The sequence below is a fragment of the Echinops telfairi genome, unplaced genomic scaffold, assembly GCF_000313985.2.
Source record: "Echinops telfairi isolate 266 unplaced genomic scaffold, ASM31398v2 ScPeMD7_10;HRSCAF=50, whole genome shotgun sequence".
Lineage (NCBI taxonomy): Eukaryota > Metazoa > Chordata > Mammalia > Afrosoricida > Tenrecidae > Echinops > Echinops telfairi.
In genome coordinates this window covers 1311301-1326422 of record NW_022103907.1, presented here as the reverse complement: position 1 = coordinate 1326422, position 15122 = coordinate 1311301, and the positions used below count along the sequence as shown (strand labels likewise).

Below are 15122 nucleotides of genomic sequence, written 5' to 3'. Positions count from 1 at the left end.
TTGTAGGGGAGAACCCCCTGCTGCTTTGTGAGTTGGTTTGCCCTAAGCGGAGGGTAGTGTTCTGGAAGTCAGTAGTGGTTTGATAGGAGAGTGGGAGGAGGAAAGAGGGAAAAAGAAGAGACAAAAGAACCCAGCTCGTTGAGACTGACTGAGCTCATTGAGATAGAAATGCTAGTGAATGAAGAGGGAAGAAATAGAATTGTAGGTAAAGTGATAACTGAGGCTTGATCACCTGTCTGTGATGCTGGAGGAGTTCCAACTCTTCCTCTACGTAGCGGGATGCTGTACCGTTTTATGTAGGGTTCCACAGATGCTGTGTGGGATTACTTTCTAAGGCAAGATCGCACCTGTGACCAGGCATCCGTTGAGCTATGGAGTTTACTGGTATGCCTGCCCTGTGCTTTATGTAGCACTGCAACAGGGGCGGGGGGCGGGGTATTCCCACAGCCCAGTCTAGGGCCCCAGCTATGTGTAGTCACTGAAAGGGAGGCTGGGCTTGTTGTCTTATCTAGGCTGCTGGTGTCCTACTACTAGATCAGAGGCTTTTATTTTTATTTATTTTTTTGTCTCCTTGGCCAGCTAGACTAAAATCAAATTAACGTGTCACACACAGTCTCTAGTCTGCAGATCTGTGCAGTTTGAAACTGACACTTGCTATAGTGGGTCTTTGTTATGTAAAAAGCTGCCAGGCCCTGTAGCCAAGTTCTGGCATTCCTTAGCTCAGTTACTTCTTAGGCTGAATTATGTTAAGGACCCCCGCCTATGTGCTCTTTGGAGATGAGAAACCAGAGTGCAGTTTGAATTATTAACCAATAATATATATTTCACCTTTTTAAAAAAAAATACTTGTGATGTGCTCTGATTTGGGGGCTGTCAGGCTGATCCCAAGAGGAGATCCAGTTTATCAGGGGGGTTGTTTCCCTTCTCAGCCAATTGGAATTAATTCCACTCCCTGGATTCTGACTATCCGCTTATTTTCTCCCACACCATGATCTACTTCAGGTAACAGCGTGGAAAGCACTGGCGTGAGGTTCTGTCTCCTTAAGGCATCAGCCCGGCAAGCGTGCAGCTGGCGCGCGCAGGCTCGCCAAAGCTAGAACACTTTAAAGCATTCTTGGTTTGCTTTCTGAGTGGAAATCACACGCAAAAAAGGGGTTCAGGAGAGACCTTAGTACCCTAGTTCTAATTTCTGGACTCCACCTCCCTGTTCCCTTTACTTTACCAATTTTCTGGTCTGGTAGCAAGAGCTCCGGATGGGTGCGTCCTATCGGGCTGCCATTTTCTCCGGGTCTCCCCCCTTATATAGATGAGACAAGTGAGACAGAGAACGGTGAAGTAACTTCTAAAAAATAACAAGGCTGGAAAATAATGTATCCAAAATTCATATTCACAAATCTTATTTCAGGAATTTGGCTTATGATATGGTTAAGCGGTCCTTAGAATATTACAAGTGAACCAAGGATGGAGAATCCTTACAGAATGTGCACAATGGTGGGAAGCCTGAGTTATTTTAATGTTCTTCTTTCTGTATATATGCATTTCCAGGTTTGTTATTTTTCATTAAAACTTTAATAAGCAAAAAAAACTCAGGGCATTAATTTCAGGGGCTCAACCCTCCTTGTGGTAGTTAACAATCTGTATCAGTTTGAGGATTAAGAGTGTAGTGGTGGAGTCTAGCTCCCAATCAGGATGTAGCCAATAAGGCCTCTCTGGGGGAATGGCCTTCTCCAGAGTATTCTGGGAACTTCTATTGCCTGGGGTGGGTCAATTGTTTCTAAGGGCTCAATATCCTCCTCTTCTGGATCATCAGCCCATATGGTAACATCCCATGTTTCAGGGTCCCAACTTTTCCCAATCAATGCCCTCACTTTGGTTTCAGACACTGCTCTAGTTCTGCAATTCAGCTGTCGTAATTCAGCCACTTGCATAGAGACTCTAGACCTGGTTCTCAGCAATGTCAGCTCTTTTGCTAGAAAGCTCTCCTTTGTAGTAGAGGTGGAAGTTTTCAAATCCATTAGTCTGCACCTGAGGCACACTATGAGACCATTCCTCTCCTCAATCACACTTTCAATTGTAAGAACCAGACAACCAGCTTCCCTATACTTGTCATCCTTACAAAATTCCTGGAATATATCAAACATATGATCATTTAGAGTCAGCCTCTCCTTTAATCAGCACCTCATCTATTGGTGGTGCTACTTTACGTAGTGTTGAAGTAGCATTACTAATGTTAAGGCTAATCGGGCTGGAGAGCCAATTTAAGAAGCCATATTTATGATTTTATTTCTGTAGAAGCACTCCTGGTACCAAAATGTGTTACCAGGGTTCTCTAGAGAGAAAACCAGATTTCTGATAATTTTATATATTTATTTATAAAGAGATATAACATAAGAAATGAACTGTTAAATTATATGTAGATAGATATATAAGAAACAAACAGTTAAATTATAAAGCAGTACAATCGGCATCAGACATATAGGCTAATATTGGACTTATGGACTTAATCTGGACTGTTTTCTCAATACTCAACTGCTCTTGTATATAAAGCTCTTTCTTATACATGGGTGTCTCTGGATTTGCTTCTCTAGTCTACCCAGACTAACACAATTCTCTATGGCTCTAGAAAATCTAGAGTCCATGATAATTTGAAATCCCGGTCTACATTTTCCCAAACTTATTAGGAAGGAATACTTGTTTTCAACATTTTACTGTGAATTGGGTGAAGGTTTACTGAGCAAATCAGTTTTCCACACAATCCATACCCATTTTGTTTCATATCATTGATTACAATCCTCACAATGCACCAGCATTCATTCCACTTCTTATGTTGTTTCCATTCCTCCTCCTTCACTAACCTTTCTTACCTGCTGAATGTCCTAGGTCTCTTTTGATCTCAAGAGATTTATTGATTTTTGTTATGTATGAAGTGTGTACTCCCCTAGTTCTACTGTTTACCTTCTACACCTGTTTATTGTTTGGCTGCAAACTGAGCCATGGAGCTTCAGTTCCAGATCTTTAAAAGTGAGTAGGGCCATAATCTTGGGAGTTCCTTCTGTCTCTGGACCATTAATTCTGATCTTTTTTATATGAGCGATGTTGTATTTCTCTTCCAGCTCTTAAACAGGAGCTTCTCATGTGATCCTTTTCAGAGTGATCAGAAGTTCATGCAGGGCCCCATCTAGTTCTTCTGGTCTCAGGGCTGTGGAGGCTACATTTGGGTGGCCCGTTAGTCCATTGAACTAATTGTTTCCATGTATCTTTAATAGTCTTCATTCTTTGCCCCACAGACAGGTAATGAATAGTTGTACCTATAACCACTCATTAGCTTGTATGACCCCAGCCAGTACTCACCGAACTAGGATGTAGAACATTGTCTTTGTTCATTGTATTATGCCAATTGACCTTGGTATCCCTCCCAGATCCAGTAAGTCAGGGAATGCTTAGTTTAATCATTTTATTGATTGATTGCTTATTTTAAAATCATGCTAAAGGTCCGTGTTTAAAATTCTGTAAGCAGTTATTAATTGGCTTAATCCTTTTTCATATAATTCAAAATTCAAGTCTTGACCTGGAAGAATTATAATAAAAACTTAAAATACAATAATTCTATTAGAAATCACCCAAGTGACATTCTAATTAGGAAGGTATTTAAACCACAATAAAAGGTCTGTTTGACTTCATCTAGTATGTCAGGGCACTCATGAATGCGTTCAGAAAACAATCAATTCAATGTACTCCACGGACAGACATAATATTTAAATAAAATGTATCATGTATCGTGTGTGTTTTCATTGTAATAAAGAAGAAACAAATAACCAATCAGGCTTCATATCAATTAGACAACTTTTACTAAATGAGAAAACTACATTTAAAATGTGCTTTAAAACAAAACAGGATTAGAAAAAAAGATGTAGGCATTTGAAAGAACTTTGCACTGTGCTGAAAATCAAATATTTCTTGCAGTAAATACAATGCACCAATCCATAAAATGTAAGTTAACAGAATTCTCAATTTAACATCTTCAAAGACAATATTAAGGTCAAAAATTTCACATCTATGGCAGCACATCTAGAAGGGCACTGAAGTCTGATGTCCATCCCTATGACAATCACATCCACTGGTCTCAAACCTGTCTTGTAAGATCATCTTTTAAATTGACTTTTCAACTTGCCATTTGTTAATATTAACCTTTTTTCTTAAAAAAAAAGAAAAAAAAAAAAAAGAAATGCTGCAATAAAGTCTTGATCATGAACAGAAATTATTGCTACTATTAGTTCACTACAAAGCATTTCTCTACAACATTATATGAACTTTGATCATGAAAAAGCAGAGTAAAAATCTTTAGTGACATAAGCCTTACAATCGTATACAACATTCACATGGCAATATTAAGACAGTTAAGCACCCAACAACCAAAGTTGACAAAACGTCCCACTGACCAGCATTCACTTAAATACATCCTTCTTACAGAGGGGTGAAAAAAAGACAGCATCAGCTTCCAAGGCTTGTCAAAAAAGGATTCTCATGTTTGTGGATCTAAAAACAACAAAACCCCCCAAAAAAACAAAAACCAATGCAGGTGAGGGTGTTACCAGAAAGCTAAGCATGCCAAAAGATGTTTCGTGCGAATCAAAACCTAAAGCCAAAGTACCACATAATCACATTTCCAACTAATCGGGTGATACTATATGAGCCTTATCTTAAAGTTAAAGGAAATGCTACTGCACAATAGCACATCAATAAGTTAAAAATTATACTGCATAAATCCAATCAGTGGCAATTTCTGTGTAAAGGAAAGGATTCACCATCAGATGGAAAGTTTGCCCAAACTGATTAAATCACTGGATTGGACAGTTGTATGCATTTTTTGAGCAACCAATGTTTAAAATTCATTTTTCTTGTATTGAGGCATACATACATTTTCTCAGGAAGATCAAACAAGTACGTAAGTAAAAGCATGGGGAAACAAGTCAGCGAATATCTTTAAAGCTCTTCCCATAGTTCACTTTTAAAAATGTTTGGATGGGAGCAGGACGCATTAAAATTACTTGCTATTATTCAAACAAAACAAAACAAGCCCAAAATAATCAAACAACTAAGCAACACTAAAACCACATCACACAGATGGATCACCATGCTTTCGTGTGGTTTCACTATCACATCTAGTTTAACTGGGATGCTTCTCAACTTTAAAAACTGTGATACGTGAAGATGTAATTTTAATGGGGAATTTTGAATTTGGATTTAACTTTGTTGAGTATTCTAACAGAGTATACTTAGAAAAAAATTTAAGATCCTTTACCCGTCTCCTTAAGTTAAAGGGGTGACATCATAAAGGGTGTCAAATGGCTGGATGGTTTTACAGTGCACACTCATCTCGTGAAGCATGTCCTTAACAAATCTGATGGCTTCTTTACAGAATCCCTCTCTTCACCTTTTCTTCGGTGGATTCGCTGTTCGAGGTGGAGTGACAGGACGTCCAGAATTCAGTCCACCATACTGGTACTTAGCTTTCTTCTCAGATGGTTTCAGTATCTTAAAATAAATAGTTCGTTAGCAATGTTATTCTTTCCACTGCAGTAAGTTCTTCAATTGGTTTTCAATTTAAAGACACAATTTCTCACATTTAAAGACCGTCTATGTTTTACTAACATTGTTAAAGCTAAATTAAATGCTACTGAATAGTATTTTTTTTCACAGTACAGTATTATATATATATCATTCCCTTTATATTTATCACAAAGCTCTACTACATAAATCTTATCAATTATCCATTTCCTAAGTTTAAGTAAAAATTTCTAACTCATTATCGGTCACTTTCCATTCTTGTCTATCTATGGAACTATGTGTGGTCTTTTATGACCAATTTTTTTCATTTGGCATGTTTTTGGGGTTTATCTCTATTGTAGCATAAGTTAATGCTTTTTAGCTGTGCCCTTGTACGGATATGCCACCTTTCGTCATTCAATCACTGGCTGATGGATATTTGGGATGTTTCTACTTTGGGGTTATGGAAAATAACATGATGTTAAAGTATTTGTATTGACAACAGTTTTTATTTCCTCAACTCTTGGGCAACTAACTGTCAAGCTGTTTTCCTTAAGTGGCCCCGAATGAGGGTTCCAATCATAGTCATTCTGGTGGGCAAACTGATCTTTAAACCTATACTATAAAGCCTTATGAAGTATTTTCTTTTTAGAATCCAATCATCACAGTGCCTCTGTGAAAAGAATTTATTAATCTAATTCTGTATGGCAACTGTCCAAGGACAGGGTCTGGTTATCATCCTTAAACTGGCAATGCGGGATTTAAAAGCCTCTCTTTTTAAAAACATATATACAGTTGTATGCTTGTTCAGGGGGGAAAAAATCTTTTGCAGAAACCAGGTAAAAAATCATTTTGTATAAAGCACATTAAAGCTAGAGCTGGTCTCTCTCAGTAGGTGATTTTTTGTTTATAAATGGGTAAAGACCATATACATAAGCAGCCCTGGCTGCTAGCTGAAAGATGTGGCAGTCTCCATCTGCTTCCTTAAAGATGGCAAGGTTTGGAAACCCTAAGGAGTTCTACTCTGCCCTGTAGTTGCTATGGGTCAAAACTGACTCTATAGAATTGATTGAAATTTTTTTTAAAAACTCTTTTCTCTTCTTAGTTTGTAATTCTCTCTCCATTATCTGTCCCACCCATTTATCCTGCAAAAGAAAACAACTCTAAATTATTTATTGTAGTGACATTTTTTACTATGTAAGTCACTATCCAACAAGTCATAGGAATTTAACAATTTAAACATCTAAAATCAAAGATGAACCAGTACTACTTAGGATTCCTAAAACCTTCAAATTGATGTACTTCATAAAGCCTAATGAATCTATGTAAGAATCACTTCTAAAAGAAAAAATCCCGGGTAGTGGTTTTAATTAGACTAAAAATGCTATAAGTAATATATACTTGTATCATACCTGAAAGGAACACATCAAAGTTTCATCCACACTCATCATTCCACCAGCATTATCAAATTCGCCACAGTAATTTGGGGCTGAAAACAGTGTTACCAGTTGTCGTTTAGCAAAAAATTCATATCCATCTTCAACCACCTGTCACAAGAAATGTAGAACGGAAAACACATTGAAACTGATTTGTGTGTCAAAATTCTAAACAAATCTACTTTGGTAATTGTGGTTTTTATTCTTAAAATGGATCTAGCTTTTCTGTAAAGGCCATTTTCAAGGTAACTCACAAAACATGCTAATGGGTGTAGTGTCTGCAGAGAGCTCCAACATAATGTACTTCCTTCCGGCATAAAGATCACACCATAAAATACTCAATTGAATGCACAGCAAACTAGACAAAGAAGAGACCTTTCAAAAGCCATTTCTAGTTCCATCTTCTGATTTTCTGTTAGCTGAATTTATCGATTATACTTAACATGACTTGTAGACTCTGCTGTCAATTCCAGAGTAATTTAAACAATTTGCTTCTCAGGTTGAGAAATAGCTAGTGAAGTAGTATTATTTGCAATAGGTAAAAATACTTTTTGAAATCTGTTTTTAGGTCTCCTTTGATAAACTGAAAACATTCAACTACTAACCGGAAGGTTGGAGGTTCAGGTCCACCCATAGGTGCTCTACCTCGCATAAATCAGTCATCAAAATCCCATGGGGCACATTTCTACTCCGGCACACAAGTGGTTCCGGTTGACAAGCAGTATTGTTACAAGAAAGCACCTCGATAATAATGCACGGTGCTAACGCCTACTCACAGCAGCAGACAACTCATCTGTGATGTTGAACACACGGTACAGTTGCTTTCTATTAGCTTGTGACCCTATCTATCCCCAGTCTCAGCACAGTGCTCGACACCTGGTACACACTTCTTAGTTTGTGCAGTCTTTGAATATTTTTGGTTAAAGTGTTGTTTCCCACTGTGAATCTGTGTTAGGCCATGTTTTGAAAATACGCAGGAAAAGAATACACACACACACACACCTTTAGAAAAGACCAGAGACTGGAGCACTACAGGATAAGAACAAAGAGACATTTTGGCAAAGTTAGTGTCTAAAATACTCCTTCCCTCACCACCTGCTTCAATCATGAACCGGATATTACTAAGTCATTCATTTGTCGCCCCCTCCCACCACCCTTTCCTACTCTAACATTTTAAAGCTATTTCATCTCTACAAAATACTATTATCACGACTGGAAAAATGATTTGTATATAGTACTGTTTCAATAAAATTCCTGTAATTGTTGCCAAAATGTGCCAAAATGTCTCTCTTGTTCTTATCAAAATCCAAAGGCTACGCAAATTATTTGACTTTATATATATACATATATAATTTAAGAACCACATAAAATGGGATATTTCAAGAAAGCATTGAAAAATGTTAGAATTACAATGCACATTAAAAAAAATTTTAATATTCTAAGAGGGTGAGAAAAAAAGGTGAATTAATCACTTTACTTGTTAATTATAAGATCTAGCCTCTCCTCCTACAGATTACCGGAAAAAGTAATTTAACTTTCCTGTGCACAAGTTTCTTCAAAAATAAAACAAGAAGACCTGGCATGAAGAAGTTGACACTCAAACGCTCATGGCATTTTTATTTCATACCTGATGAGCTCGACAAATCAAGTCTAAATCGTGACGATTCAGAAATTTACTGACAACATCAGCTCCGAAAGTGAAGGAAACCCCACGATCATTTTCCCCCCAGCCTTGCACGTCCTTATCTGGGTCAGACCACAGCAAATCGCAGAGCAAACCTTCGAAAGGACAAAAAGGTGACAATTGAAGAAAGTGTGTCTATTTACCATTAAAAATTACTTGCTCTCCTATAACCCAGCCCAGGGGTTGCTAAACTTTGGAGAAGTCAATCTGTCCCTCTCAACAATATAAAAATTATTCAAAAATCATAAATACATTTTTTACAAATAATATTCTTTAAAAAAATTATACATGAAACTATGATAGTTTGTTTCATTTTCAATTTTACTCTGATACATGCATGCACTGAAAGCAATATATGGCTTGCAAGCCAGTTTACCAACCTCTGACCCAGCCTTTTCAACTTACCCCCTCTTCATTAAAGCAACCATGTCTTGCCTGGCCTCTTAAGGAAGTAATTTCCACAGAAGAAACCCTTATATGACACACTGAACATAGTAAAACTCCATGCAAAAGAGTGTTCCTCTTTTATGTATAGTTTCTCCATGGCATAATCAATTCAGCAAGCAGAATTCCCGGATCTGTTATTTTCCTATAGATCTATACCATTTCTGGATGTTGTCCATTCCATTAGATTATTTTTTATCTACCATATACACTCAGTATAAGGCGACCCGAATGATACGAGGCACCTAATTTTACCACAAAAACTGCACTGAAAGTGTGCTGAAAAACTCAGCTTATACTCGAGTATATACGGTATCTCAGCCAATACTTTTTAATAGCTGGCATTCTTAAACAAGTCTTTTTTATCAGGCAGATAAGATTATTTTGGTTATTTTTGATCATTTTCTTTCCCAATTCCATGAAAAATCCAATTGAGATTTCACTGGAATTCCACTTGAGATACAGATTAATTTAAAGGCAAGAAAATTTTTCTGAGGGGTACAGGATTTTAAACACATAAATGGAAAGAGACTCGGGAAAACATTAGGAAGGTCAAGACTAGAAATATTGATCACTCTAATAGTAGTAGAATTCGTCAAGGGTCTTAGCCTACATTGGGAATACACGAGGGGTCACCACAAAAAAAACCGGAATTGTTTTTCAAAGCAACCTTATCACCTTCAAAGTATACTCTCCATCTGTATGACAGGACCCTCCCTTGCTTGTTTTTTCCCTTCACCTCTTCTATGTCCTCCAATCACTGTCCTTTCATGTTCCTCTTCATTTACAGAAGCAAAAAGAAGGTGCATGGAGCGAGAGGCAAGTTGGGTTTTGCCAAAAACTGGTGCACCGAGATGGCTGCATGAGCAAGTGCATCCTCATGGTGGCAAAACCAGCCCCCCATATACCACAAATCAGGCCTTTTGGGTCGCACACTGTTAAGCAACCTTCTCAGAACCTCTAAATAAAAAGCTTCAAATAGTCAATGGTCAGGCAAGAGAGGGAAGATGAGCAAAACATATAACAATAGTCAAAACGAAGGCATGAACTTAGACCAGAGAAAGAATTTCGTAAAAGTGGGGAACTGTTAACAGAATTGAGAGTATGTTCTAAGAACTATGGTACCTAAAAAATGAGTCACCTTTGAGACTCTTGAAATTATTTAAAAGCATTTTAGAATGGGTGGCAACATATTCTTGAATTTCTACTTTGATATTTCATAAAAACTTTGATATTATGTCTTTAGAAATCTGGCACCATACAAAACCCACTGGAGTAGTTTATCTCAATTCATAAACTTTTTGATTGAAGCTGATTACGTAAGTGCACAAACTATAATCATACTTCCTATTCTGCTTCCATAGATTCCAGTGACATAGTCTTAAGAATATATAATTCCAGTGTGAACATAAAATGGACACGACTCAAATACAGTTGCTTTAGGAATTACCTGGAAAATATGATAGTCTCCAAACTTCAAACTCACCACTATCAAGTTGATTCTGACTCATACCGACTCTATAGGAGAGTCACTGCCATCAATTACATAGACTTAGTAACAGCACAGGGTAGACCTGCCCCTGTGGCTTTCCAAACGTGTCTTTCTCTCAGTGGCTGGTAGTTTCAAACTGCCGACCTTGCGGTTAGCAGCCCAATGTGCAACCACTAAAAAGTTGAATACTGAGAACCATCACATGGAGTTCTTAAATATCAGTGGATTCAAGTTAAGAACCACAGAGTAATGTAACAGTGAACAACCAAACCAGTTAGGTACATTTATAAATTAGAATCTTGATATATATTTTGAGCCAGAGCTCAAAACACATTCTTAGCCCTCAGTAACACCTTAGTATTTTTCTATTTTAACACACACTAAAATGAGAATAAGCTATCATGCATGTTATTGAAGATTTATATAAAACCACCTGTTTATGTATTAAAACTTTAAAGATTATGATTTGAAATATATATTTTAGATTATACCTTATTTAAAAAATAGAATTTTAATGAAATACTATTTAAATCGTTTCCATTAGGTTTAGTGAGTTATATTCTGCCATTACAATCCATATTTGCTTAATTTTTCCTCTTTAACAGCTGGGCCATTTTAATGTTTTGTTTTTCTTATAGTTCTCTCTCCGGTTCCAGACATGTAAACTGTTGAGTGGGATTCAGAAACGGCAATCATGGTGGCCCTGATTCAATTTTCGTCCTCACAAATAAAGGGGGAGTTGATTGCCTGAAGCTGCCATCAAACTAGTAAGGCTGCATTTGTGCATTCATCATTTTCAGGACTGTAGGAACCTGAGCCTATTTCCCTCAAACCCCCTTACCTTACCTCCTTGTATCACCAGGCCCAGCTCACTCACATCTACTTCAGTGACAGTACCTTTGGTAATAACACTCCACGTTGTGTACAGTGGGGACAAGAGGTTCTTAGCATCAAGTACTGGTAGCAAAAGCTGACTAAGTTCAGGGTGTGTAACATGTGCCTTCTTGAAACATTACGCCCACTGGTGCGATGAATCATTCAGATTTTAGTGGTTTCTGCGTAAAGCCATCCCCAACAAAGCACAGACTTTAGTAACCGTCCTTTTGCATGCCTTCTTCTTCCTCTTTTCTGCTTGAATAACCTTTAGTATACTTCCATTTCCCCCAGCATGGACTTTGGGCAGAGGACTTCCCATTTTCCCACTTTCCCTTTTCGTTTCTGTTTAATCCTATTGGAAAGTACTTTAGCTTGGAATTGTCCTCCTCTGTCCATCTCATCATTCTTTTGTTTGATATTTCTCTTTTCATACATCTTGATAATCTGTTTCATTTGTGTTTTCTCAACACAACACTGCTTAATCTTTTTCTATTCTTTGATCATTCATGAGCCTCTCGGCTGCTGCTTTCTCATTTTCTCTTGGTAATCCTGAGAGAGTACCATAGCACTCACAATAGAGCTTGGTATGTTCCTCTTGTGCCACAATGACAGCAGCAAAGCCAGCAGACAGTGTGAGGCACGATGAACCACTCAATTTTCAGGTCCCTGAAACCCACAAGGCGACTCCTCGCAGCCCATAAGTTGTGCTATTTAAGTTTTACAACATGTAGTTACTTGAGTTGGCTGACATTGGAGGTTCTATACAACAGTTTATAGTTGATAATGTCCACTGATGAGTAGCAATTAAGCATGATACTACTGGATTTCCAGTGCATTTGCCACACAATCCAATGACACTTGGATGTTGAAAATGCATGCTTACCTAGGAGTAGTTTTGAGTACTTTCTATGTAGCAGCAGGAAGCCCTAGTTAAGTTCTCAGTTGTGAACCCAAAGGTTGGTGGCTTGAACTCACCAGTGGCTCTATGGGAGAGAGGCAGTCATCTGCTTAAGGATTATCATCTAGAAACTACAGACACTTCCATCTTTCTCTGTAGGTCGCTATGAGTTGGGGATCAACTCTACACAGCACACAACAATGCTGTTAATTGTGTGTGCAGAGCAAAAGTTGACCAAGTTTGCATGTGACCTACTGAAGCAGCGGACCAGCTTTGACCTTCCGACGTGCCTGAGTGAGTTTAACTACCAAGCTTTTGGTTAGTAACTGAGTACTCTGTGTCACCCAGAAATTCTTGGTACTTTCTATGTAAAACGAGCTCAGTGAGCACCTAGCCCAACAGCTATCTGATGAGTAATAGATTTCCTGTCAAAAAATTTAAAATCTACATTTGGGGAGGGTGGGGACAAAAGAGCTCAAGAAAGAATGTTTTGAAATTGATTATGGTAGCAATTGTAAAATCCTGCTTGATGTAACTGATCTATGGAATATAACTTATGATATCTGTAAGAGTTCCCAATAAAATGATTTTTAAAAATAAATAAAAATCTACACTAGAAACTGAGAATGGTCAATTTTGGTTATATTACAAAGGGTTTAAAAAGAAGTAGAACTGAACTGCATTCAATTCAATGAATGTTCATGGCTTTTGATGTCAATGACTCACAGTGACCCTACAGGATAGACGACATCTAACTGCCCCATAGTTTCCAAGGCTGTAATCTTTATGTAAACAGACTGCCATTCTGTCTCCCACAGAGGAGCTGGTTGAGTTTTTACAACTGACCTTTTCATTAGTAGCTGCTTAGGGTCACTATGAGTCAACTTCAACTCGATGGTAATGAGTTTGGTGTTTCAGTTTGGGTTGGTTCAAATAGGCAGCACAAAGGGTTGGCTAGCAGTATTTTAACCACAACACCACCAGGAGTCTTTTGTAATGAGTAATTACAAATACTTTAAAACCAATAGAAAAATATGTAAGTGGCAACTAGGCCTTTCATTGATTTATAAAATTATAATTGAATAATTTATCAATCAAAACAGGATAATCTCCAACTGGAACATTTTTTTCTTTTACTGTGAATTAACAATTATTCTGAATGACCAAAGGGTCAAATTTCAAAATATATTTCTCTAGAGCCTGAAGAGCTCTAATTTATCAATGAAGCAGAAAATAACTAAAACTACTAGATAATTTAAAAGGTAAATTATAACACCAGCAAACAAAGTTAATTTTACTGAGAATTCCTTTTACCAATTGAAGGGCATAACTAATTCACTTTGAAAGAAGGAAATTAGAGATAAATCAATACTAAGATCTTTGACAAAACTGAATCATACTATGGTACTGTATATAAAATTTTTAAGTTTTGAAATTTTGGGGTTTATTAGTTACGTATCAGTTTACTGACAGTAAAAAAAAGGAACTCTATTCATATAACGAAGCTTAAAAGATCAAATATGCTAACGTTTCCCGAAAATCAATGAGTGCAACTCTTCTCTATACTTACCTGTATCAGGAACATCAGTAGGCCTCATGATTCTTCGAATCTGCTCCATAGATTGTAGATCTGGTGACAGTCCTATAAATATAGACATAGTACTGATATCTAAAAAGAAATCTTAACCCTGGACCAATAAAATGTACTTTAAACGTTGCCTTAGCGATCAACATACTGAATTACCATGAATCTCAGTTTGATATGACACTGTGATTTGACCATTGTCAAGAACTAAGACCACTGCCAGGTCCTACACCACCCTCATGATTGTTGTTTGAAAGCACTGTGACAGTCTTTATGTCAATCCATCTCATTGAAGGCCTTCCTCTTTTATGCTCTACTTTATTAAGCAGGATGCTCATTCTCCAGGGACTGATGTCCAAAATATGTGATAGAGTCTAGCTATCTCCACTTCTAAGGAGCACTGTGGTTGTACTTCTAAAGCAGATTTGTTCACTGCGTTTTCAATAATCTATCAGCACTATAATTCAAGTGCATCGATTATTCTGTGACCTTCCTTATCCACTGTCCAACTGCCATGTGCTTATGAGACAACTGCGAGTCCTCACAGTGCTACCTTTGTCCTTCAGCACCTTGAAGAGGTCTGATGCAGCAGGATTACCCAATGCAATGCATCAACCGTTTTCTTGACTGCTGTTTTCATGGGCACTCATTATGGATCTAGACAAAAATGAAATCCTTGACAACTTCAATCTATTCTCCAATTATCATGATGTTGCTTATTGACCCAGTTGTGAGAATTTTGGTTTTCTTCACACTGAGTTGCAATCCACAATGAACTGTAGTCTCTGATTTTCATCAGCAAATGCTTCAAGTCCATCTGGCTTCTAGCAAGCAAGGCTGTCAACTGTAAATCCTTAAATTGTTAATAAGCCTTCCTCCAATCCTGATGCCACATTCTTCTTCAGACAACCGTTTCTTGAGTCATGTGCTCACCATACAAATTAAGTAAAGTATATAAAGTAGATTAAGTAAAAGATATAATGCTGACCCACACCTTTTCTGCTTTGAAAGCAGTTAAGTATCCCTGTGCTGTACTGGAATAACTACCTCTTGGTCTATGTATAGGTTTCTCACAAACACCAGGAAGTGTTCTGGAATCCCCATTCTTTTCCATGCTACCCAGTTTATTGTGGTCCACAGGGTTGAATGTTTTTACATAG

The 15122-nt window shown here is 37.5% G+C and overlaps 1 protein-coding gene and 1 pseudogene across 1 annotated transcript in view; both read right to left on the bottom strand.

Annotated features, from left to right (window-relative positions):
* Positions 1-3831: 3831 nt before the first annotated feature.
* Positions 3832-15122, bottom strand: part of PPP1CB (protein phosphatase 1 catalytic subunit beta) — a 42287-nt gene continuing 30996 nt past the window's right edge. The window contains exons 6-9 of the mRNA XM_045287014.1: positions 13948-14019; positions 8611-8762; positions 6960-7094; positions 3832-5535 (exon numbers count right to left, since the gene is read on the bottom strand). Coding sequence (XP_045142949.1) covers positions 5431-5535; positions 6960-7094; positions 8611-8762; positions 13948-14019 — 464 coding nt within the window. The 3' untranslated portion in view covers positions 3832-5430. The remainder of the gene's footprint in view (positions 5536-6959; positions 7095-8610; positions 8763-13947; positions 14020-15122) is intronic.
* LOC105979384 lies at positions 9688-13141 on the bottom strand (annotated as a pseudogene).